This window comes from Mustelus asterias, chromosome 24 (genome assembly GCF_964213995.1).
Source record: "Mustelus asterias chromosome 24, sMusAst1.hap1.1, whole genome shotgun sequence".
NCBI lineage: Eukaryota > Metazoa > Chordata > Chondrichthyes > Carcharhiniformes > Triakidae > Mustelus > Mustelus asterias.
Window position 1 is genome coordinate 4,214,444 of NC_135824.1, and position 23,043 is coordinate 4,237,486.

General features: G+C 47.2%; 1 protein-coding gene across 1 annotated transcript in view; it reads right to left on the reverse strand.

Annotated features, from left to right (window-relative positions):
• The window catches only part of LOC144511169 (A disintegrin and metalloproteinase with thrombospondin motifs 7-like), a 200,445-nt gene that overhangs the window by 65,817 nt on the left and 111,585 nt on the right, over window positions 1-23,043 (reverse strand). Inside the window, exon 16 of the mRNA XM_078241199.1 lies at window positions 21,060-21,201. Coding sequence (XP_078097325.1) covers window positions 21,060-21,201 — 142 coding nt within the window. The remainder of the gene's footprint in view (window positions 1-21,059; window positions 21,202-23,043) is intronic.

Sequence of the window (23,043 nt, forward strand, 5' to 3'; positions counted from 1 at the left end):
GGTTAATATGTGGGGTTATGGGGATAGGACCTGGGTGGGATTGTTGTTGGTGCAGGCTTGATGGGCTGAATGGCCTCCTTCTGCACTGTAGGGATTCTATTCTATGGTTTCCATATTACACATGACCATCATGCAAACCAACCTCCCATCCATTGACTCTGTCTACACTTCCCGCTGCCTCGGCAAAGCAGCCAGCATAATTAAGTTAATATGTGGGGTTATGGGGATAGGACCTGGGTGGGATTGTTGGTGGTGCAGGCTTGATGGGCTGAATGGCCTCCTTCTGCACTGTAGGGATTCTATTCTATGGTTTCCATATTACACATGACCATCATGCAAACCAACCTCCCATCCATTGACTCTGTCTACACTTCCCGCTGCCTCGGCAAAGCAGCCAACATAATTAAGTTAATATGTGGGGTTATGGGGATAGGACCTGGGTGGGATTGTTGGTGGTGCAGGCTTGATGGGCTGAATGGCCTCCTTCTGCACTGTAGGGATTCTATTCTATGGTTTCCATATTACACATGACCATCATGCAAACCAACCTCCCATCCATTGACTCTGTCTACACTTCCCGCTGCCTCGGCAAAGCAGCCAACATAATTAAGTACCCCACGCACCCCGGACATTCTCTCTTCCGCCTTCTTCCGTCAGGAAAAAGATACAAAAGTCTGAGGTCACGTACCGACCGACTCAAGAACAGCTTCTTCCCTGCTGCTTGTCAAACTTTTGAATGGACCTACCTTGCATTAAGTTGATCTTTCTCCACACCCTAGCTATGACATTAACACTACATTCTGCACTCTCTCGTTTCCTTCTCTATGAACGGTATGTTTTGTCTGGTAGTGCACTGTATACTAATTCATGTGACAATAATAAATCAAATCAAATATTACTACAATGACTACATTTCATTAGTTGTAAAGCGCTCTGGGACATCTGGAGGTCACGATAGGCACCTTATAAATGCAAGTCTTTGCACCGTCTTTTAAAATGACTTTAGCGTACTGACTATTTTGTGCAGTTTCTGTATTTACTGGATTAGAAACCGTGTCAGATGGGTGGCGAGCTTCAACGAGCTGTTTACACCGACAACAGGAGTGACCTCACTGCCACAACCTATTATGATTATACCATAAAGCAGGCACATTGTGTTCGCCGCAGCGTGCCTACTACGGGAGCTGGAGAGCGTATCTGGAATTTCAGAGACATGAGAGAGGGAAGCTCAAACAAACCATGACCATAAACCAGGGAGGCAACAAAGGATGCAACGGGGAGAGAGAGCAGGGAAAACAAAGCCCGTTCAGTCAGGTTGAAAGCTTCAATGAACAAATCCAGGTGACCAATCTCAATTCCTGCCTCCAGGCCAGAACACACTTCAGTCCATTGTGCAAATATTAACATTCCTGTAAAGCAACCATCAGGAATCACCTGAATCACCAACTAACGACCTGACTGGCCTCCATCTGGGTCAGAGTTGGGATTTACTGCCAGCCAGCATTTTATTCCATGCGAATCTGTCCAATTTGAACCTTCTGTAGTTTACAGCAGGGCTCCCAATTCTGGTCACTTCACTGGAGCACAAAGATTTGATATGATTTGATTTATTATTGTCACATGTATTAGTATACAGTGCTTCTTGCGCGCTATACAGACAAAGCATATCGTTCACAGAGAAGGAAAGGAGAGAGTGCAGAATGTAGTGTTACAGTCACAGCTAGGGTGTAGAGAAAGATCAACTTAATGCAAGGTAAGTCCATTCAAAAGTCTGATGGCAGCAGGGAAAAACTTGTGCTCCAGTGACCATAATTGGGGAGGAGTTGTTCTTGAGTCAGTTGGTACGTGACCTCAGACTTTAGTATCTTTTTCCTGACAGAAGAAGGTGGAAGAGAGAATGTCCGGGGTGTGTGGGGTCCTTGATTATGCTGGCTGCTTTTCTGAGGCAGCGGGACGTGTAGACAGAGTCAATGGATGGAAGGCTGGTTTGCGTGATGGACTGGGCTACAATCACAACCCTTTATAGTTAGTTGCGGTCTTGGGCAGAGCAGGAGAGAGCAGAGGAGATGGCCAGGCCCTGGTTTAGAGGACAACCTGGAGACTGATACCTAATGCCAGAGACTGAGTCACAAAGAAACAGGTCAGAAATGTCTGCATTATTCAGTTGGATTACTGTGCCCAATGCTGGGCATCACACACCAATCCCTTGGAGAGAGTGCAGAATTAGATTTACTCGGATGGTCAGGGTGATGGAGTTCAGTTATTGTGGAGAAGCTGGGATTGTTCTTCTTGTGGAGATGCCGGCGTTGGACTGAGGTGAACACAGTAAGAAGTCTCACAGGTTTGGTAGCAAATAAACCTGTTGGACTTTAACCTGGTGTTGTGAGACTTCTTACATTGTTCTTCTTAGAGCAGAGAAGGTTAAGATTTGAAAAAGATGTTGAAATGATGATTGATTTTATAGAATAAATAAGGAGAAAGTTTCCAGTTCCAGGAGGGTCAGTAACTGGAGGACACAGATTTAAAATAATTGGCAAAAGAACCAGAGAGGGAGACAAAGAGAATTTATTTTTACAGTGTTACAGAATCATAGAATCCCTCCAGTGCAGGAGGAGGCCATTCAGCCCATCAAGTCTGCACTGGCCACAATCCCACCCAGGTGCTTTTCTTGTAATCCCACGTATTTACCCAGCTAATCCTCCTGTCACTAAGGGGCAATTTAGCATGGCCAATCAACCTAACCCGCACATCTTTGAACTGTGGGAGGAAACCGGTGAATCCGGAAGAAACCCACGCAGACACGGGGGGAATGTGCAAACTCCGCGCAGTTACCCAAGGCTGGAATTTAACCCTAGTCCCTGGCACTGTGAGGCAACAGTGCTAACCACTGTGCCACCGTGCTGTGTAATCTGGAAGGTGTTGCCTGAGGGGGCGGTGGAAGCAGATTTTATAGAAACCCTACAGTGCAGAAAGAGGCCATTCGGCCCATCGAGTTTACATCGACCATAATCCCACCCAGGCCCTACCCCCATATCCCTACACATTTACCCGCTAATCCCTCTAACCTACGCATCTCAGGACACTAAGGGGCAATTTTAGCATGGCCAATCAACCTAACCCACACATCTTTGGACTGTGGAAAAAAACCGGAGCACCCAGAGAAAACCCACGCAGACACGAGGAGAATGTGCAAACTCCACACAGACAGTGACCCAAGCCGGGAATTGAACCCAGGTCCCTGGAGCTGTGAAGCAGCAGTGCGAACCACTGTGCTACCGTGCCGCAACTTTCTGAGGGACTTTGAGAAAAGTTGAAAAATTTGCAGGGATATGGAGAAAGAGTCGGGTAGTGGGACTAACTGGATAACCCCCTTTCAGAACCAGTGCACGCTCGATGGACCAAATGGCTTTCTTCTGTGCTGTAAGGTTGTATGACATAGTGTGCTCAGTTGGTGACAGTTTACACCAGGAAGATATCAGGGGAGTGGGGCTGTGGATCCACGGTTACAGACTTGAGTTCCAGTGAAGTTGGGGCCTGGGCTAGGATTGGAGGATTGGCAGAGTCGCAGAAACAAAGACTGGATCTCAATGTGGATTGTATCGGGGGTGGGGAGTTGAGCAGCAGTGCTCAGTCTGTTCTCCCAAAACCTGCACAGTGCCATCGGGGCGGGTAAAATGCCGATAGCCTTTGAGCTCCCTCAGTTAAGAGGATCAGACCCTGAATTGCAATTACACCAATACAGTCACTCCATGTTGTACAAACAAAGGAGGGTTTGTGTGTGAGAATAAAAGGAATTCCGCTGCCTCAGATCCGAGCTTGTTAACAATCTCAACGATCTGCTTCTATCACATGATGTCATCCTTTGCAGACCCGTCTCTTACTGTAAAGGTCAAAGGCCCAGGTATTGTCAGATGTTGTGCATCGACTCACCCTCTCCGACCCAGACAAACAGGAGCTCTGGGAGGTTGATAAACTCTCCCTGATTCTAATTTAAACTGGCAATCTGTAAATTGAAGAAATTCCATCGCTTGTGACCTCTGACTCATAAAACTTGCTCATGTCAGTGCCCGGGGCTGAAGAGTTTGAAGATTTGTTGAGGGATTTGAAAAAGGAATGTCAAAGCAAATCTCACTGATATCAGAAAATATTACAGCCTCTCGGTAACCTGGGTAGCAGAAACAAAACCAAGAGAACCAGTCACAAGTTAATCAGAAATGAGGAAGGCTATTCTGCCCATCTAGTTCATTCTTGCAGTGAGATCCCAGCATCTCACCAGAAGTTTATTCCACACATTGTGGACAAACACAAGAATGTCAAATTTCAAACAATCACAGGTTATACAACAAGAGAGAAGGATTGTGATTGGTTGGCCGAGATGTTTATGAATTACTCGGGAGCCTATTGTTCCCTATTGCTTTCTCCATGGCAATGCCTCGGCCAATCAGAGTTGACTTGCCAAACTAACAGAATTGTCTTCTCCTGTTGCATAAATTGTTGTGATTGTCTGAAATTTGATACTCTTGCTTTTTATTATTCTTTGATAGGACGTGGGCATTGCCAGTTAGGCCAGTATCTATATTGCCCATCCCTAATTACCCTCGAGAAGGTGGTGGTGAGTCACCTTCTTGAACCCAACCTTCAGCCAAGAGTCCAAGTGGATGATCTGTCACAGCCTCCTCCAGAGGTCCCCAGCATCACAGATTCCAGTCTTCATAGAATCAAACAGCACAGGAGAGGCCCTTTGGTCCATTGAGTCTGCATTGACATATTAGAAACACCTGAACTCCCACCTAATCCCATCTGCCAGCACTTGGCCCATAGTCCTGAATATGATGACGTGCCAAGGATTCATCCAGATCCTTTTTAAAGGATGTGAGGCAACCCGCCTCCACCACCCTCCCAGGGTAGCACATTCCAGGCCGTCAACACCCTCTAGGTAAAAAGGTTTTTCCTCACATCCCCCCTAAACCTTCTGCCCTTCACCTTGAACCTATATCCCCTCGTGACTGACCCTTCAACTAAGGGGAACAGCTGCTCCTTATCCACTCCGTCCATGTCCCTCATAATCTTGTAGACCTTGATCAGGCAGCCCCCCTCAGTCTTCTCTGCTCCAACGAAAACAATCCAAGCCTATCCAACCTCTCTTCATAATTTAAATGTTCCATCCCAGGCAGCATCCTGGTGAATCTCCTCTGCACCCCCTCCAGAGCAATCACATCCTTCCTATAATGTGGTGACCAGAACTGCACACAGTGCTCCAGCTGTGGCCTCACCAAAGTTCAATACAACTCCCAACATGACTTCGCTGCTTATGTAATCTATGCCTCGATTGATAATCGATTCACTCCAGATGATATCAAGAAACAGCTGAAGGCACTGGATACTGCAAAGGCTATGGGTCCTGACAATATTCCAGTTATAGTACTGAAGATGTGCTCTGGAACTTGCTACGTCCCTAGCCAAGCTGTTTCAGTACAAATAGAACACTGGCATCTACCCGGCAATGTGGAAGATTGTCCTGTACAAAAAAAGCAGGACAAATCCAACCCTGCCAATTACCGCCCCATCAGTCTACTCTCGATCATCAGTAAAGTGATGGAAAAGGTCATCATCAAGTCGCACTTGCTTTGCATTAACCTGCTCACTGACACTCAGTTTGGGGTCTGCCAGGGTCACTCAGCTCCCGACCTCATTACAGCCTTGGTTCAAACATGGACAAAACAGCTGAATTCCAGGGGTGAGGTGAGAGTGACAGCCCTTGACATCAAGGCCGCTTTCGACCGAGTGTGGCATCAAGGAGCCCGAGCAAAACTGGAGTCAATGGGAATCAGGAAGAAAATCTCTGCTGGTTGGAGTCATACCTGGCACAAAGGAAGGTGGTTGTGGTGGTTGGAGGGTCAGTCATCTCAGCTCCAGGACATCACTGCAGGAGTCCCTCAGGGTTAGTGTCCTCGGCCCAACAATCTTCAGCTGCTTCATCAATGACCTTCCTTCCATCATAAGGTCAGAAGTGGGGATGTTCGCCGATGACTGCACAATGTTCAGCACCATTCGCGACTCCTCAGATACTGAAGAATTCCATGCCCAAATGCAGCAAGAGCTGGAACATATCCAGGCTTGGAATGTCTCAACTACTTTGGAATAGAACAGAATCCCTACAGTGCAGAAAGAGGCCATTCGGCCCATTGAGCCTGCAACGACAACAATCCCACCCAGCCCCTATCCCCATAACCTCACATATTTACCCTGCTAATCCTCCTGAGACTAAAGGTCAATTTAGCATGGCCAATCCACCTAACCCGCATATCTTTGGGCAGTGGGAGGAAACCGGAGGAAACCCATGCAGACACGGGGAGGACTCCACACAGTGACCCGAGGCTGGAATTGAACTCGGGTCCCTGGCGCTGTGGGGACGCAATGCTAACCACCGTGCTACCACGCCGTCCGTGAATTGTTTGTTACTGATGTAACATAGGAAACGCCGCAGCCAATTTGCGCTCAGCAAGCTTCCACATCCAGTAATGAGAAAACGATCAGATAATCTGGTTTTTTTTTTTGCGATGTTGAATAAGGGAAAAATATTGGCCAGGACACAGGCGATGATTCTGCTTCTTTTCAAATAGAGCCACAGATCTTTAACATCCATCTGACAGGCAGATGGTTCATCATCTCAACCGAAAAGTGGCATAATTATCATCACAGTATTCACTGACTGTTCCAAAAATAACAAATAATATTTAAGAAGCGCCTTTAATGCAATAAAACATCCCATAGTGTTTCACTGAAGCATTACAAAACAAAATATTCGCCACATAAGGAGACATTAGGCCAGGTGACCAATAGCTTGGTCAAATAGGTAGGCAAACCACCCTCCCACCCACTGCCTCAGCAAAGCAGCCAGCATAATTAAGGACCCCACGCACCCCGGACATTCTCTCGTCCACCTTCTTCCATCGGGAAAAAGATACAAAAGTCTGAGGTCACGTACCAACCAACTCAAGGACAGCTTCTTCCCTGCTGCTGTCAGACTTTTGAATGGACTTACCTTGCATTAAGTTGATCTTTCTCTACACCCTAGCTATGACTGTAACACTACATTCTGCACTCTCTCCTTTCCTTCTCTATGAACGGTATGCTTTGTCTGTATAGCGCGCAAGAAACAATATTTTTCACTGTATGTTAATACATGTGACAATAATCAATCAAATCAAATCAAATCAGTTTGCAAGAAGAAAGTGAAGGAGAGAGGTGGAGGGAAGTCCACCACTTGGGGCAGCTCAAGACACAGACATCAATGGTGGAGTGATTAAAATCGGGAATGCTCAGGAATCCAGAATTCGAGGAACTCCGAGATCGCAGACAGTTGTAGGGCTGGGGGTCGTTACTGAGATTGGGATGGAAGAGACCATGGTCAGATTCCAATACAAGGATGGGAAATCTAAAATTGAGATGTTGCCAGACGGGGAACCAATGGAGGTCAGAAAGCACAGGTAGTGGGGGCAGCGAGTAATGGGCGAACTGGACTTGTTCCTCGTTAGGTTACCAGCAGCAATGTTTTGGGTGAGCTCCGGTTTGTAGAGGTCATTGTTGGAAAGCTTGTACAGTGTTGATATGTGATTCAGTGGTGGGGTCTAAGCTGAGCAGTCAAGCGTTCCTCTTTCCAAACAGTGCATACAGGGACTAATGTTCCTGAGGAAAGGGGAGTTCACTCAGAGGTTCATTCTATCCAAAGTGGAACATTCTCAGCTGATGTTTAGGCTTGCCAAGATATTCCATCTTATAAACTCCAGGAGCCCTCCTCTTGACAAGTCCACTGAGGCTTTCTGCAAGTTTCCCATGTTGACCACTTCTATCAGGTCACTCAAACTTTTGCCAACTCTCACTGTGCTTAGTCTGCCACACACACACACACACACACGCACACACATACCCCCACACACACACCCACCCACATCCACACACATGCACACACATACCCCCACACACACACCCACATACACACCCTCCCACACACATGCACACACACACACCCACCCACACACGCATGCACCCATCAGATGCACACACAGGCATTGACACAGACACACACCAACATACACATAGATGTACACAGACATAGACACACACAGACATAGACACACACACTGATCAGACGCACACACAAGCATAGACACAGACACATATATCAGAGAGACACACACCAACACACATATGGACACAGACACACACAGACATAAGACTGACAGATAAACACTCACACGGATGTAGACGCTCACACAGACACACACACAGATGCTCACACAGACACAGACTTTCCACAGGCAAGAAGCTCAGACTCTTCTGGGTTGCTATGATACCTTCGCAGCCATTTCTCTGGAGCCTTGGGTTTCCATCTCCAGCAGCTGGGTTTCAATCCAGGCGGAGGCTGCGGGGATCAGAACTCGCTCTTCCAACTCAGATGTTCAGCTTGGCTGATTTCCAAAAAGCCTGTGGCTGAGACCATGCTTTGGTTTGCAGCATCAGAAGTAGCAGCTTGTGGTTTTATTGTGACTCATTGAGGTGCAATGGGAAAGAACGGTCGATATCTAAAAGGCTATCAGGATACTACAGGGAGGCCGAAGGCATGATTGAAAAAGTAAAGTTTATTTATTATTGTCACAAGTAGGCTTACATTCACACTAATGGAATTACTGTGAAAATCCTCTAGTCGCTGCACTCCAGCGCCTGTTCGGGTACACTGAGGGAGAATTTAGCATAGCCAATTCACCTAACCAGCACATCTTTGGACTGTGGGAGGAAACTGGAGCACCCAGAGGAAACCCACACAGACACGGGGAGAATGTAACCCAAGCCAGGAATCGAACCCGGGCCCCTGGCGCTGTGAGGCAGCAGTGCTAACCACTGTGCCACCGTGCACTTTTCTGAAGCAAAGTACAAAAAGTAAAGGGGGTAACATAAATAGGCCATTTTGGAGACAGAATTCAGAGGGAATTGGTAGCAATCAAAAGAATCATCACTGATGGTTGAGTGGAAAGGATGGAGAATGAGCAATTAGAAAGAGAAGAACTGACATTGATATAGCAACTTTTACATCCTCTGTAACCCCCAAAGCAATTTACATCCAATTAAATAAGCTTTGATGAGTACTCATTGATGCAATACAGGAAATGCAAGAACCAATTTGTGCACAACAAGTTCCCATAAACTATAATGCAATAAACAGTTATTGGTTAGTATGAACTCGAATGTTGCTGAAGACATTTTGTCAAAGCTTTTCATCTTGCACTCATCAGGACAGTCACAAGAATACCAGTGTCAGGGGAAACAACAGCTTTCTACTGTATCAGAAGAGGGTGCTGGATTCTGGTTGGTCGAGGTGTAATCATGGAAAATGCACCAGTTGATGGTGCCTGACAGTTAACTGCCAAACATTGCTTGAAATTTAAACCAGGCAGATTGGTCTGATTGGTCAAGGCATTGTGCTGTGCAATGAATCAACAAATAGTTATCACTTATTTTGTTTAGTTGAAACAGGCACAATGTGAGTCTATGTTCTTTCTGTTTGCAACGAACATGGCCCCGTGTATTAATATATGTAGCTTCCAGGACACTAATACACCACACTGTGAGCCCAACTGACAACCTTAAATTGGTTACCAGCATAATTTTTGTTTAGAAGTTAACTTCTTCCAGTCCTGCCTCTGGCCTTAAACATTAACACTGTTTCTCTCCCACAGATGCTGTCTGATCTGCTGAGTTTATCCAGCATTTTCTGTTTTTATTTCAGATTCCAGCATCTGCAGTGATTTGTTCTTGTTGATTGTGGACAGACTGATCACTGACTGATCAATGTAGAGTCCTCTGGAGATTCTGTGAAACGTGCTTCTACTTTTCAGTGGGTTCCAAAGACTCCTATTAAACCTCGAGGTTCATCCATACAGCTGGTTCGATCACAACCTTATTTTAAGGTTATGATGTTGGCACTAAGGCATTTATGTAGTGCCTGCAAAATGGGAAACATTCCGAGGCACTTTTCAGGAGCATTATCAAATACAATTCAATGCTGAGTGACATGAGGACGGTACAGCGATGATCAAACTACGTCAAAGGAGTAGGTATTACGGAGCGTCTTAAAGGAGAGAGAGAGAGAGAGATAGAGAGGCAGAGGGGTGCAGAGAGGAATTTCCAGAACTTAGGGCCCAGGCAGGTGAAAACTTGGCCACCACTGGGGCGGTGAATAAAATTGGAGGGTGTGGAAGAGGCCAGAACTGGGAGGAGTGCAGAAATCTGGGAGGAGTTGTAGAACGAGTGAAAGGTTTAGGGAGGGGGCAGGAAAGACACAGAGATGCAAAGTGATGTATTAAAAGTGATTAGTTTCATTTAATCACCTTGAATTGGGCTTTCTTCAGAAAATCAATTCAGGGTCAGCAGCTAGGAAAAGTTGTTAAGTTTTTCTTAAATCAATACTGTGCTGATAATGACTTTAATCCCGACAGAACTCATTGCGGAGGTGGTAAATAGTCCCTATCTTCAGGAACCACTCAACAAGAGGTTGACAGGGAGGGGACAGCTACGCTGGGATATAAATCTTCCTCAGAACGTCACTAGTGCATCAAACAATTACAGTTCAATCAATAATGATTCTTACAGCTTCTGCCTCAACCTCAGATGAAATGTTCTGACTGCAACTCAGCCAGATGATTCTATTTTCTGCTACCAATGAACTATCCGGCTTTTCCGGGTGCCGTTACCAATCTTGGTGCCCGTGTCCACTAGGCAAACTCGCCTGCCCTCTGCGGTTAAAAAAAATCCCTCGGCATTTTCCAAAAAGCAGCATCATTCTCCCAGTGCGCTGGCCAACATCACCCCATCGAACACCACCGTCTGGCCATTCATCTCACTGCTGCTTGATAGCACTAATTATTGGCACCTTTCTTACATTTCAGTTCGGGGGGCGGGGGGGGGGTGGGTTCACTTCAAGAAAATGCTTCACAGGCTTTGAGGAAATCCTGAGACACTATAAATGTGAGTACCTCTGCTCTTTAAATGCAAATTTTGACCAGTTTATCTTAAATTAAAGTCTGGACAAAGTAAAAAGTTTATTTATTAGTCACAAGTAGGCTTACATTCACACTGCAATGGAGTTACTGTGAAAATCCCTTATTTGCCACATTCTGGCGCCTGTTCGGGTACACTGAGGAAGTATTTAGCACGGCCAATTTACCTAACCTACACATCTTTGGACTGTGGGAGGAAACCGGAGCACCCAGAGGAAACCCACACTGACACAGGGAGAACATGCAAACTCCACCCAAGTCGGGAATCGAATCTGGATCACTGGAGCTGTGAGATAGCAGTGCTAACCACTGTGCCACCGTGCCGCCCCTATTAACTGCGCAGAGGAACTTTGTATGGCCACATTATCATTCGGCCAAGGAATATCAGCACTGTAACTCCCAGACTTCTACATTCCTGTTCAAAGGATGCAGGAAGGAATGATGGCATTCCGAATCTCACCTACTGGGTGTTTGAAATGAGCAGATGGTCCCACAGTGCTGGGATAGGAAGAGGAAGGAATTGGCCAAGTGTGTCACAGGCATTACAGCACCGTAACGAAGTAGGAATGAAGGTCACGTTTTAACAGCATTCAGCGAAGGTCTGTCCCTGAGGTTGCACCGTCTTGCTCGATGCTAGTCCAGTGTGTCAGCGCTTTCAGCTGAACAGTGACTCGAAAAACCTAAACCCTTGGGATTTATGCAGGGCAAATCCTCGTGCACATCTTGAAGAATTTATTTCAGAAATAAGTCTTCATGGAATATTTCTATTTCAAATGTGGCTCCGCATTATTCATAGAATTATATATAATTTGGATCCCAGAAATAGGCTACTTGGCCCCAACCATATGAATTAGGAGCAGGTAGAGGCCATTCTATAAAATAACCAGGGGCACAGATGGTCAACATCTTTTCCCAAAGGTAGAGGAGTCTAAATCTAGAGGGCATAGGTTTAAGGTGAGAGGGGAGAGATACAAAAGTGTCCAGAGGGGCAATTTCTTCAGAGGGTGGTGAGTGTCTGGAACGAGCTGCCAGAGGTAGTAGTAGAGGCGGGTACGATTTTGTCTTTTGAAAAGCATTTGGACAGTTACATGGGTACGATGGGTATAGAGGGATATGGGCCAAATGCGGGCAGTTGGGACAAGCTTAGTGGTAAAATCTGGTCGGCATGGACAAGTTGGGCCAAAGGGTCTGTTTCCATGCTGTAAACCTCTAAGACCTCTATTCAGCCCCTCTTGCCTTCTCCGCCATTTGATAAGATCCTGGCTGATCTGATTGTGGCCTCAGTTGTACCTTTCTGTCTCACCCTTTCAGCCTTTAACTCTCTTGTTAATCAAGAACCTATCTGACTTAGCCTTAAAAATATTCAATGACCTTCCTTCACTACTCTTTGGGGAAGAGAATTCTATAGGCTCACGATCCTCAGAGAAAAAGATTCTCCTCACCCCTGTCTTAAAAGGGAGACCCCCCCTTATATTTAAACTGTGTCCTCTGCTTCTAGTCTCTCCCACAAGGGGAAACACCCCTCAGCATCCACCCTGTCAAGTCTCCTCAGGATTTTATATATTTCAATAAGATGGGGTGGCACAGTAGTTAGCACTGCTGCCTCACAGCGCCAGGGACCCGGTTTGATTCCCGGCTTGGGTCACTGTGCAGAGTTTGCACGTTCTTCCCGTGTCTGCGTGGGTTTCCTCCAGGTGCTCCGGTTTCCTCCCACATTCTGAAAGATGTGCTGGTTAGGGTGCATTGACCCGAACAGGCGCCGGACTGTGGCGACTAGGGGAATTTCACAGTAACTTCATTGCAGTGCTAATGTAAGCCTTACTTGTGACTAATAAATAAACTTTACTTTAAGATCATCTCTCATTTCTCTAATCTCCAATGGTTACCGACCCAACCTGTCCAATCTTTCCCCACAAGACAACCTGTCATCCTAGGTATCAGTCAAGTAAATCTTCTCTGAACTGCATCTAACGCAATTATACCCTTTCTTAAGTCAGGAGACCAAAACTGTACGCAGTAATCCACGTGTAGTCTCATCATCTGTACAACCATAACAATAACCTCCCTGTATTTATAGTCAATTCTCCTTGCTGTAAACATCAAAGTCCACACCAAAGTTTATGCTCCACATAAACCACTTAATTCATCTAATCCTATAAATATATCCCTCTATTTCTTTCTCCCTCGTGTGTTTACCCAGCTTCCCCTTAAATCTATCCATTTGACTCAACCACTCCCTGTGGTAGCGAGCTCCACATTCTCCCCACTCTCTGGGTTCAGAAGTTGAGAACATTTTCTTTGTTGATTACTGTGGGGCTGGTCTCTTCACAGCCAGAATCTTCACCGTGTCAACTGAGCCTGGAGTCAGTTAATCACAGTCCTGCTTCCTGTTCTCACAGCCTGCGCTATCGTTTCCTGCCTCTTCCAACCAGACAATTGTGAAGCTATGCTCGTGGGATAGAAACAAGTTCTTTTTTTTTGCTCGAGTCTTCGCATACTGCGCTGGGCAAAGAGGCTGGAGGAAGCTCCACAGTGGGTAAGGGAGCTCTGAGAATTCTTTCCTTGAAAGGGGTCAGGAAGAGATGGGGATGAGAAGGGACCACGTTGAGTTGCCCTTTCACTCTTGACCTCCTCCCTAACAGGGAAGGGGCTGCCTTGGTCACAATCTCACAGTGCGAGGAACTGTTCAGAGATCATTCCCTCCATTACAGCCAGTACACTTTTACCAGTCTCTTCACAGGAGAATTAAGAAAAATATATTGAATTTAGTTTATTTGGGGGTAGAGTGGGGAGAACAAAGAACAAAGAAAATTACAGCACAGGAACAGGCCCTTCGGCCCTCCAAGCCTGCACCGACCATGCTGCCCGAATGAACTAAAACCCCCTTCCCCTCTGGGGACCATATCCCTCTATTCCCATCCTATTCATGTACTTGTCAAGACGCCCCTTAAAAGTCACTACCGTATCCGCTTCCACTACCTCCCCCGGCAACGAGTTCCAGGCACCCACTACTCTCTGTGTAAAAAATCTGCCTCGTACATCTCCTTTAAACATTGCCCCTCGCACCTTAAACCTGTGCCCTCTAGTAATTGACTCTTCCATCCTGGGAAAAAGCTTCTGACTATCCACTCTGTTCATGCCCCTCATAATCTTGTAGACTTCTACCAGGTTGCCCCTCATCTCCAGTGAGAACAAACCAAGTTTCTCCAACCTCTCCTTATAGCTAATGCCCTCCATACCAGGCAACATCCTGGTAAATCTTTTCTGTACTCTCTCCAAAGCCTCCACATCCTTCTGGTAGTGTGGCGACCAGAATTGAACACTATATTCCAAGTGTGGCCTAACTAAGGTTCTATAAAGCTGCAATATGACTTGCCAATTTTTAAACTCAATGCCCCGGCCGATGAAGGCAAGCATGCCATATGCCTTCTTGACTACCTTCTCCACCTGCATTGCCACTTGCAGTGACCTGTGTACCTGTACACCCAGATCCCTTTGCCTATCGATACTCTTAAGGATTCTACCATTTACTGTATATTTCCTATCTGTATTAGACCTTCCAAAATGCATTACCTCATATTTGCCCAGTTGAAGTTGGTGAATATATTTTGCTCATTGAAGTGTTGGGATTGGAACAACTTATTTTAGGAAGTAGTGCCAGTTTCCATTTGGTGTGAAACTACCCCAACCTTTTTTTAAAAATTATTCAAGGGAAGTTGGTGCCATTGGCAACCCTGCCATGTGTTCCCCATCCCTAATTTCCTGTAAACGCTCGCTCGGTTATTTCAGAGGGCAGTTAAGAACCAACAACATTGCTGTGGCTCTGGAGTCACATGTAGGCCAGACCAGGTAAGGATGGCAGATTTCCTTCCCTAAAGGGCATTCGTGAATCATGTGGGCTTTTTATACCAATCGACAATGGTTTCATGATCATTGGGTGGAAGCTGGAGAAGTGGAACATCGTGAGGTTATCCGTGGGCTTACAGTGAAGTGCTTCCACCCTAAACACGATAAAGAAGCCATCCCCTACGGACAAGCCCTCCATGCACACAGGATCTGTTCAGATTAGGAGGATCGCAATAGACACCGACAGATGCTGAAAGATGCCCTCATAGGAACAGGATATGGCGCTCGACTCATCGATCGATATTCTGACGTGCCACAGCGAAAAACCGCACCGACCTCCTCAGAAGACAAACACGGATCACGGCGGACAGAGTACCCTTTGTCGTCCAGTACTTCCTTGGAGCGGAGAAGCTATGTCATCTTCTCCGGAGCCTTCAACATGCCATTGATGAAGACGAACATCTCGCCAAGGCCATCCCCACAGCCCCACTTCTTGCCTTCAAACAACCGCACAACCTCAGACCATTTTCCGCAGCAAACTACCCAGCCTTCAGGAGATCAGTGACCATGACACCACACAACCCTGCCGCAGCAACCTCTGCAAGGTGTGCTGGATCATCGACACGGATGCCATCATCTCACGGGAGAACACCATCCACCAGGTACACGATACATACTCTTGCAACTTGGCCAACGTTGTCTGCCTGATACGCTGCAGGAAAGGATGTCCCGAGGCATGGTACATTGGGGAAACCATGCAGATGCTACGACAACGGATGAATGAACACCGCTCGACAATCACCAGGCAGGAGTGTTCCCTTCCAGTCGGGGAACACTTCAGCGGTCACGGGCATTCAGCCTCTAATCTTCGGGTAAGCGTTCTCCAAGGCGGCCTTCACGACACACGACAACGCAGAATCGTTGAGCAGAAGCTGATAGCCAAGTTCCGCACACATGAGGACGGCCTCAACCGGGATCTTGGATTCATGTCACACTACCTGTAATCCCCCACGACTTGCCTGGGCTTGCAAAATCTCACTAGCTGTCCTGGCTGGAGACAATACACATCTCTTTAACCTGTGCTTAACGCTCTCTCCACTCACATTGTCTGTACCTTTAAGACTTGATTACCTATAAAGACTCGCATTCCAACCGTTATCTTGTAAATTGAGTTTGTGTCTGTATATGCCCTGTTTGTGAACACAACTCCCACTCACCTGATGAAGGTGCGAGACTCCGAAAGCTTGTGCTGCTAAATAAACCTGTTGGACTTTAACCTGGTGTTGTGAGACTTCTTACACTCCTTCTGTACTGCAGGATTCTATGATTCTCTCCACCTCCCTACTGATACTCCTTAAAACCTCTCTCTTTTGGTCACATATCTCCTTACGTGGCACATGTACATTTTGTTTGATGACACTTCTGTAAAATGCCTAAAGATGTTTGAGGTTGTTAAGTGTGCAACAGGAACACAAGTTGTTGTTGTTGACTGTATTGGAAAATTAACCCGTTTCATTTTAACGCCCTCCCTGTCTGGTCAAGGAGTTAACATTCCCCCCAATAGACTGGACCGGTGCTATAATCACCGTGTTAGGACAGCTGAGTTACATATGAATGGGGGAATCACTCCCTGAGGTAGAATTTCTGCACTACCTCTCCCTGGAGACTGAGACGGTTTCATTACCAGCCCAAGCCCATTCTGTTTTTGCATTCTGCTAAGCAGAAGGTATTTCCTTACACGACTTGCCAATCTTGATGAGAAAAGGTGATGGATGCCGCTGAGCTGACCACCCACAGCAGAAAGAAATGAGTCTTTATACCAACAACCCCAGCGCAACCCGAGCTTCTTGGTGCTTTTCGAAATAAAGCTCCAGCGCAGATGGCATTAAGCTGGAAATCCCAGGCCTGAGGATCAGAAAACCAAACCAACAGCCTGAGGGACTGAATACAAGTGGGATCCAGTAACACATTTGACCAGTGTTGAAACAACAACAATACTGAGTTTGGTGTGCAAGCATTCTGATCATGTCCTCCCCTCACCCGGGTGCTTGTGCTGTTGGTGCAACAAGTTGTTTTTATAAATTTTAATCCTGATTTTCGAATTTACTTTGCTACTTTTGTGTTTTTAAAACAAGGTTGAAACAGGAATGTGTGGCGAGATCTCGTAAGCAGCAAATTCTGTTCCACTTCAATCAACACTTCGAATGATCTTTAGGGCGGCACGGTGGCACAGTGGTTAGCGCTGCTGCCTCACAGCGCCAGGGACCCGGGTTCAATTCCAGCCTCGGGTCACTGTCTGTGCGGAGTCTGCACGTTCTCCCCGTGTCTGCGTGGGTTTCCTCCGGGTGCTCGGGTTTCCACCCACAGTCCAAAGATGTGCGGGTTAGGTTGATTGGCCATGCTAAATTGCCCCTTAGTGTCAGAGGAATTAGCAGGGTAATGGGGATAGGACCTGGGTGGGATTGTTGTCGTTGCAGACTCGACGGGCCAAATGGTCTCCTTCTGCACTGTAGGGATTCTATGGTTCCATGAGTAAAAGATCGAGAGGAAATAGTAATCCTGGGGTCAGTTAAGGGAGAGTGATGGGGAATAACTGGAAACGTGGGGGGTGATTCTCCCATCCCGTTGCACTGCTTTTGTAGCGCAGCGGGCCGGGAGACTTGAGTTGAGTTCATGGGCTCCGCACGTCTCCGGCAACCGGATTTCCGGCACTGTCAGCTCCTGGCTGGAGATTGGCACGGAGCTGCATAATGGATGCAAATGCTAATTTGCATGTATTTTAAATAGCATTAGTGGGCCGGGGACTGAAATCTCCAGGCCCAATGGCATCTCTCCCCCCTCCGCCGCCAGGAGTGGTTCACTCCAGCGGGTTTTAGTATAGCTCTCCATTTGCGGGGAGCTGGCGGCCCGACCCCGCTGGAGTGAAGGGGGGGGGGGGGGGGGGCAACTGAGGCCACGGTCGGGTGCCAGGGGCTGCCCCCTGTGCATTGGCACCTTGGCAGTGCCAGCCTGAACCCCCAATGCCCAGGGGGCCACATTGGGAGATGCTCTGGGGAGCGATCGGTGGGGGTGGGGGTGGGGAGGGGGGGGGGTGGTGGTTTCGCTGCCACTCTGCATTTGGATTGAGTGGCAGAGGGAGGGAAGCCAGGGATTGGGGTTGGCCATGGGGGGGGGGGGGGGGGGGGGGGGGGGGGGGGGGGTGGCGGCGGTCGGGCATCAAGACAGGCTGGGTTGAGGCATGTTCGGGGGGGGGAGCCAGCGATCGGCCCGTGGAGGGTTGGGAGGGCCGGCAATGCGGGGGGGGGGGGGGGGGGGGGGGGGTCACGGGGCTGGCCAGTGATCGGGAGGCCGGCAGACAGGGGCCACTGCGCATGTGGCGATCTCCGCTTTGACAGATGGGTGCATGCACAGTGGCTCGCTCAGTGCTATGCTGCTGGCCTATCCAGCGGGAATAGGCCCCGTCCACTGGTTTTCAGCAGGATTTATGTTAGTGCGCTCTGCGGTGCACAGAGCGTGGAAGATTCATTTTGAAACTCCCGTTGAAAAATCCAGTGTGATTTACCGTTTGTGGAAAATCCCTTCATTTACAATTCCAACAGCAGGTGCACAGAGTGCTCGCAGTCAGCAGTCTACCTTCGGGAGCGCCAGAGGAACTGACACTCCTGGTTAAATACAAGGAAAAGACTCCCTGATTGGCCTATCAAGTGACTCCTTAATCAGGGAGTTCATATTCCAATAGGCCAACCGCACTGGCCTGATTGAAGTTATTACGAGTCCCGTAGCAAAGAGTTTTGATTAGTGTTCACACACTTGCTTAGCATGGTTCAGGTCAAATTGTGCACATGTCTGCCTGTTCATTATAGACCAATTATCACGGGATACGCCACAAAGATGTATTGTTTGTTGCTGCTGAATTGTCCCTTATGTTGTATACATGAAGGATGGAGAAAGGTCAAGGTTCCCATCCAGCCAGTTCCTTCCATTTGTTTCATCTTGGTCCCTATTCATGTGGAGTTTGTACAAAGTTCTCGCTTTCCTCACAAAACTCCACAACATCTGTCTAACTTTATACCCAAATACTGTCTGGCTGCCTTCCTTGGACACACATGAAAGTTTACACACAAAATCACAGACAGGCCTTTTCCTCTGAAATGTACTTTCCTGTGATTCTCCTGCACGTGTCACAGTGCAGGACACTGCGGCGATAACTCCAATTAGTGAAGGAGAGGGTTCACACAACACGGAGCACAAACTGGAGCCCAAGACCCCTCTTCCAATGAAAAACCAGGAGAATACCAGCATCTTTTCAGCAACAAGTGAGCCACCAATGAAATTTCAGCATTTTGAATATGTGAGCAACCTTATAAAAGACTTTAAACAGTTGGTGGATTTTTTCCAAAAATCTTGTGTCTTCCACAGAGGATCTTGGGTTCAAGCACCACCCGAGAGTGCACGCTCTAAGCTGATACCCCTGGTGCCGTACTGAGGGAGTGCCGTCCTGTCAGAGGTGCCGTCTTTTGGATGAGTCACTAAGCTCTCTCAGTCAGACCCAATTGAGTCTTGACCAATGTTTATCCCTCAACCAACATCGCTGAGAAAGACTCATCTGCTCATTAACACTCCGCTTGTGGGATCTTGCTGTGCACACACTGGCTGCCATGTTTCTTACTTTACAACAAGTGACTACACTTCAAGAAGTACTTCATTGGCTGTGAAGCGGCGTGGGACATCCTGAGGTGCTATAGAAATTCAAATCTTTCTTGTTTCTCCCCCCAATCCAGGAGTCTGAGAGTTAGCATTGGTTTATTCAGAGGAAGCGTAGTAGAGAACATATCCCTGTCTACATCAACAGGGACGAAGTAGAAATGGTCAAGAGCTTCAGGTTTTTAGGTGTCCAGATTACCAACAACCTGTCCTGGTCCCCCCATGCCAACACTATAGTTAAGAAAGCCACACCAACGCCTCTACTTTCTCAGAAGACTAAGGAAATTTAGTATGTGTTAGCTTTTATTAACAGGGGGTTGGAGTTTAAGAGCCGTGGGGTTATGCTGCAACTGTACGGGACCTTGGTGAGACCACATTTGGAATATTGTGTGCAGTTCTGGTCACCTCACTATAAGAAGGATGTGGAAGCGCTGGAAAGAGTGCAGAGGAGATTTACCAGGATGCTGCCTGGTTTGGAGGGTAGGTCTTATGAGGAAAGGTTGAGGGAGCTAGGGCTGTTCCCTCTGGACGGAGGAGGCTGAGGGGAGACTTAATAGAGGTTTATAAAATGATGAAGGGGATAGATAGAGTGAACGTTCAAAGACTATTTCCTCGGGTGGATGGAGCTATTACAAGGGGGCATAACTATAGGGTTCGTGGTGGGAGATATAGGAAGGATATCAGAGGTAGGTTCTTTACGCAGAGAGTGGTTGGGGTGTGGAATGGACTGCCTGCAGTGATAGTGGAGTCAGACACTTTAGGAACATTTAAGCGGTTATTGGATAGGCACATGGAGCGCACCAGGATGATAGGGAGTGGGATAGCTTGATCTTGGTTTCAGATAAAGCTCGGCACAACATCGTGGGCCGAAGGGCCTGTTCTGTGCTGTACTGTTCTATGTTCTATGTCCGCAACAACTCTCACCAACTTTTACAGATGCACCATAGAAAGATTCTTTCTGGTTGTATCACAGCTTGGTATGGCTCCTGCTCTGCCCAAGACCGCAAGAAACTACAAAGGGTCGTGAATGTAGCCCAATCCATCAAGCAAACCCAGCCTCCCATCCATTGACTCTGTCTACACTTCCCACTGCCTCGGCAAAGCAGCCAGCATAATTAAGGACCCCTCGTACCCCAGACATTCTCTCTTCCACATTCTTCCTTCGGGAAAAAGATCCAAACGTCTGAGGTCACGTACCAACCGACTCAAGAACAGCTTCTTCCCTGCTGCTGTCAGACTTTTGAATGGACCTACCTTGCATTAAGTTGATCTTTCTCTACACCCTAGCTATGACTGTAACACTACATTCTGCACTCTCTCCTTTCCTTCTCTTTGAACGGTATGCTTTGTCTGTATAGCGTGCAAGAAACAATACTTTTCACTGTATGTTAATACATGTGACAATAATAAATCAAATCAAATCAAATCAAAAGGAAGTGTTGATCTCCTTACCGCCCCCACAGGTTGCCGTGCACTCTGTCCACAAGCCGTAACGCCAGAAAAACTCCGGTGGTTGAATTTCATTCTCGTGGTCCAGATCTCGGCGAACGGTGTATTCAAACCGCACCCCAGGGTTCACCTCCTGAAACAGCAGCTGGTAAAAAAAATTAACAGAAAATTGGAGAAAATTTCCCACCAGAGGTTTTTTTTAAAAAAAATGTAAATTGATGAACCGTTGGGGAAAGGGAAATACTTTGTGCTTGTGAGTGTCAATGTTGTCTTCAACAATACCTCAGCATGAATTTATGGACATTAAGTAGTCTCACAACACCAGGTTAAAGTCCAACAGGTTTATTTGGTAGCACGAGCTTTCGGAGCGCTGCCCCTTCATCAGGTGAGTGATCATTGTTGTTCATCACAATATCAATTGATCAGAACCAATCCTGGGTGAAGGGGTTTGTGTGGATTGCTTTTCCTGCCTCTGAGGCAGGAGGTGATGAATTCAAGTCTTGCTCCAGAAGCACAAACACAAAACTCCCGCCTGTTGCTGAAAAAGTGCTACAGGGTCGGCACGATGGCACAGTGGTTAGCACTGCTGCCTCACAGCGCCAGGTGCCCGGGTTTGATTCCCGGCTTGGGTCACTGTCCGTGTGGAGTTTGCACGTTCTCCCCGTGTCTACGTGGGGTTCCTCTGGGTGCTCCGGTTTCCTCCCACAGTCCGAAGATGTGCAAGTTAGGTGGATTGGCCATGCTAAATTTCCCCTTAGCGTCAGGGCGACTAGCTAGGGTAAATGCATGGGGTTATAGGGATAGGGCCTGGGTAGGATTGTGGTCAGTGCAGACTCGATGGGCCGAATGGCCTCCTTCTGCACTGTAGGGATTCTATGATTCTATATTTGGAGGCTTCAGAGAACGGATAAGACATGAAACCAAGTGGATGTAAAGGATCCCATGGCAGGATTTTGGAGAGTAGGGGAGTTTCCCCTGTGTCCTGTCCAATATTTATCCCTCACCCGACATTACTGAAGTAGATGATCTGGTCTTTATGACTGCTTTTGGGAGTTGTATTAAAGGGGCTCCAGTAACGACAAGCTGGTACTTCTGCCGGATGTGTATCTGCAGGTTTAATTTCTCATTCAGTCTGTGCTGATTTGGAACTTGTGGTTGATTCAAAAGTTCCCTGCAAAGTCTTCAGCAAAGAGACCAGGAGGTCACTTCCTGGCTTGTGCTTAGATAAATGACCTCACCTGGGGGTGGGGGGGCAGATAATTTCCTTTCCTGTCCTTTGACTAAGTGGGAAAAACAATAAAAACTTTCCATCTGCAGACTGATATCCCGTGACTCACTCCCATGCGTTGACATTTTCTTCTGAATAGGATTCGGTTAATAGTGACGCTTTATGCAGTTGATTAGCCTCTCTGTCTGTGGAGGTGGGGAATGGTCACGAATGAAAAGTGGTCCCTTGGGTTTTGAAAGCTGCTAATGTTTGTGAAACTCAGAGTCAGCATGGATCAGAGAGAGAAAGTAACAGAGAGAGAGATTGAGAGAGACAGAGGGTGAAAGAGAGAGTGAGAGAGAGTAAGCAAGAAAGCGAGTGTGGGGGAGAGAGAGAGAGAGAGAGTGTGCGAGAAGGAGAGAAAAAGAGAATGGGAGAGAGACTGAGCGTGGGAGAGAGAGAGTGAATGTGGGAGAAAGGGAGTGAGCGTGGGAGAGAGAATGAGTGAGCGTGGGAGAGAGAGTGAGTGTGGGAGAGAGAGTGAGTGTGGGAGAATGCAGCATCACAATGAATTGGCCGCAGCAATGTGTGATAACACTCGGCAAAGGCTGAAGTACACATACTGTTTCTCTGTCCCGGCACAAGGAGCCATGTTGTGTCGAGTACATCTCAGTACTGTCTCCTTAATAATGTGGCAGAAAACGCATCTATACATGAGACACAACATAAGGAATGGGAGCAGGAGTAAGTTACATGACTCCTCAACCCAACTCCAACGTT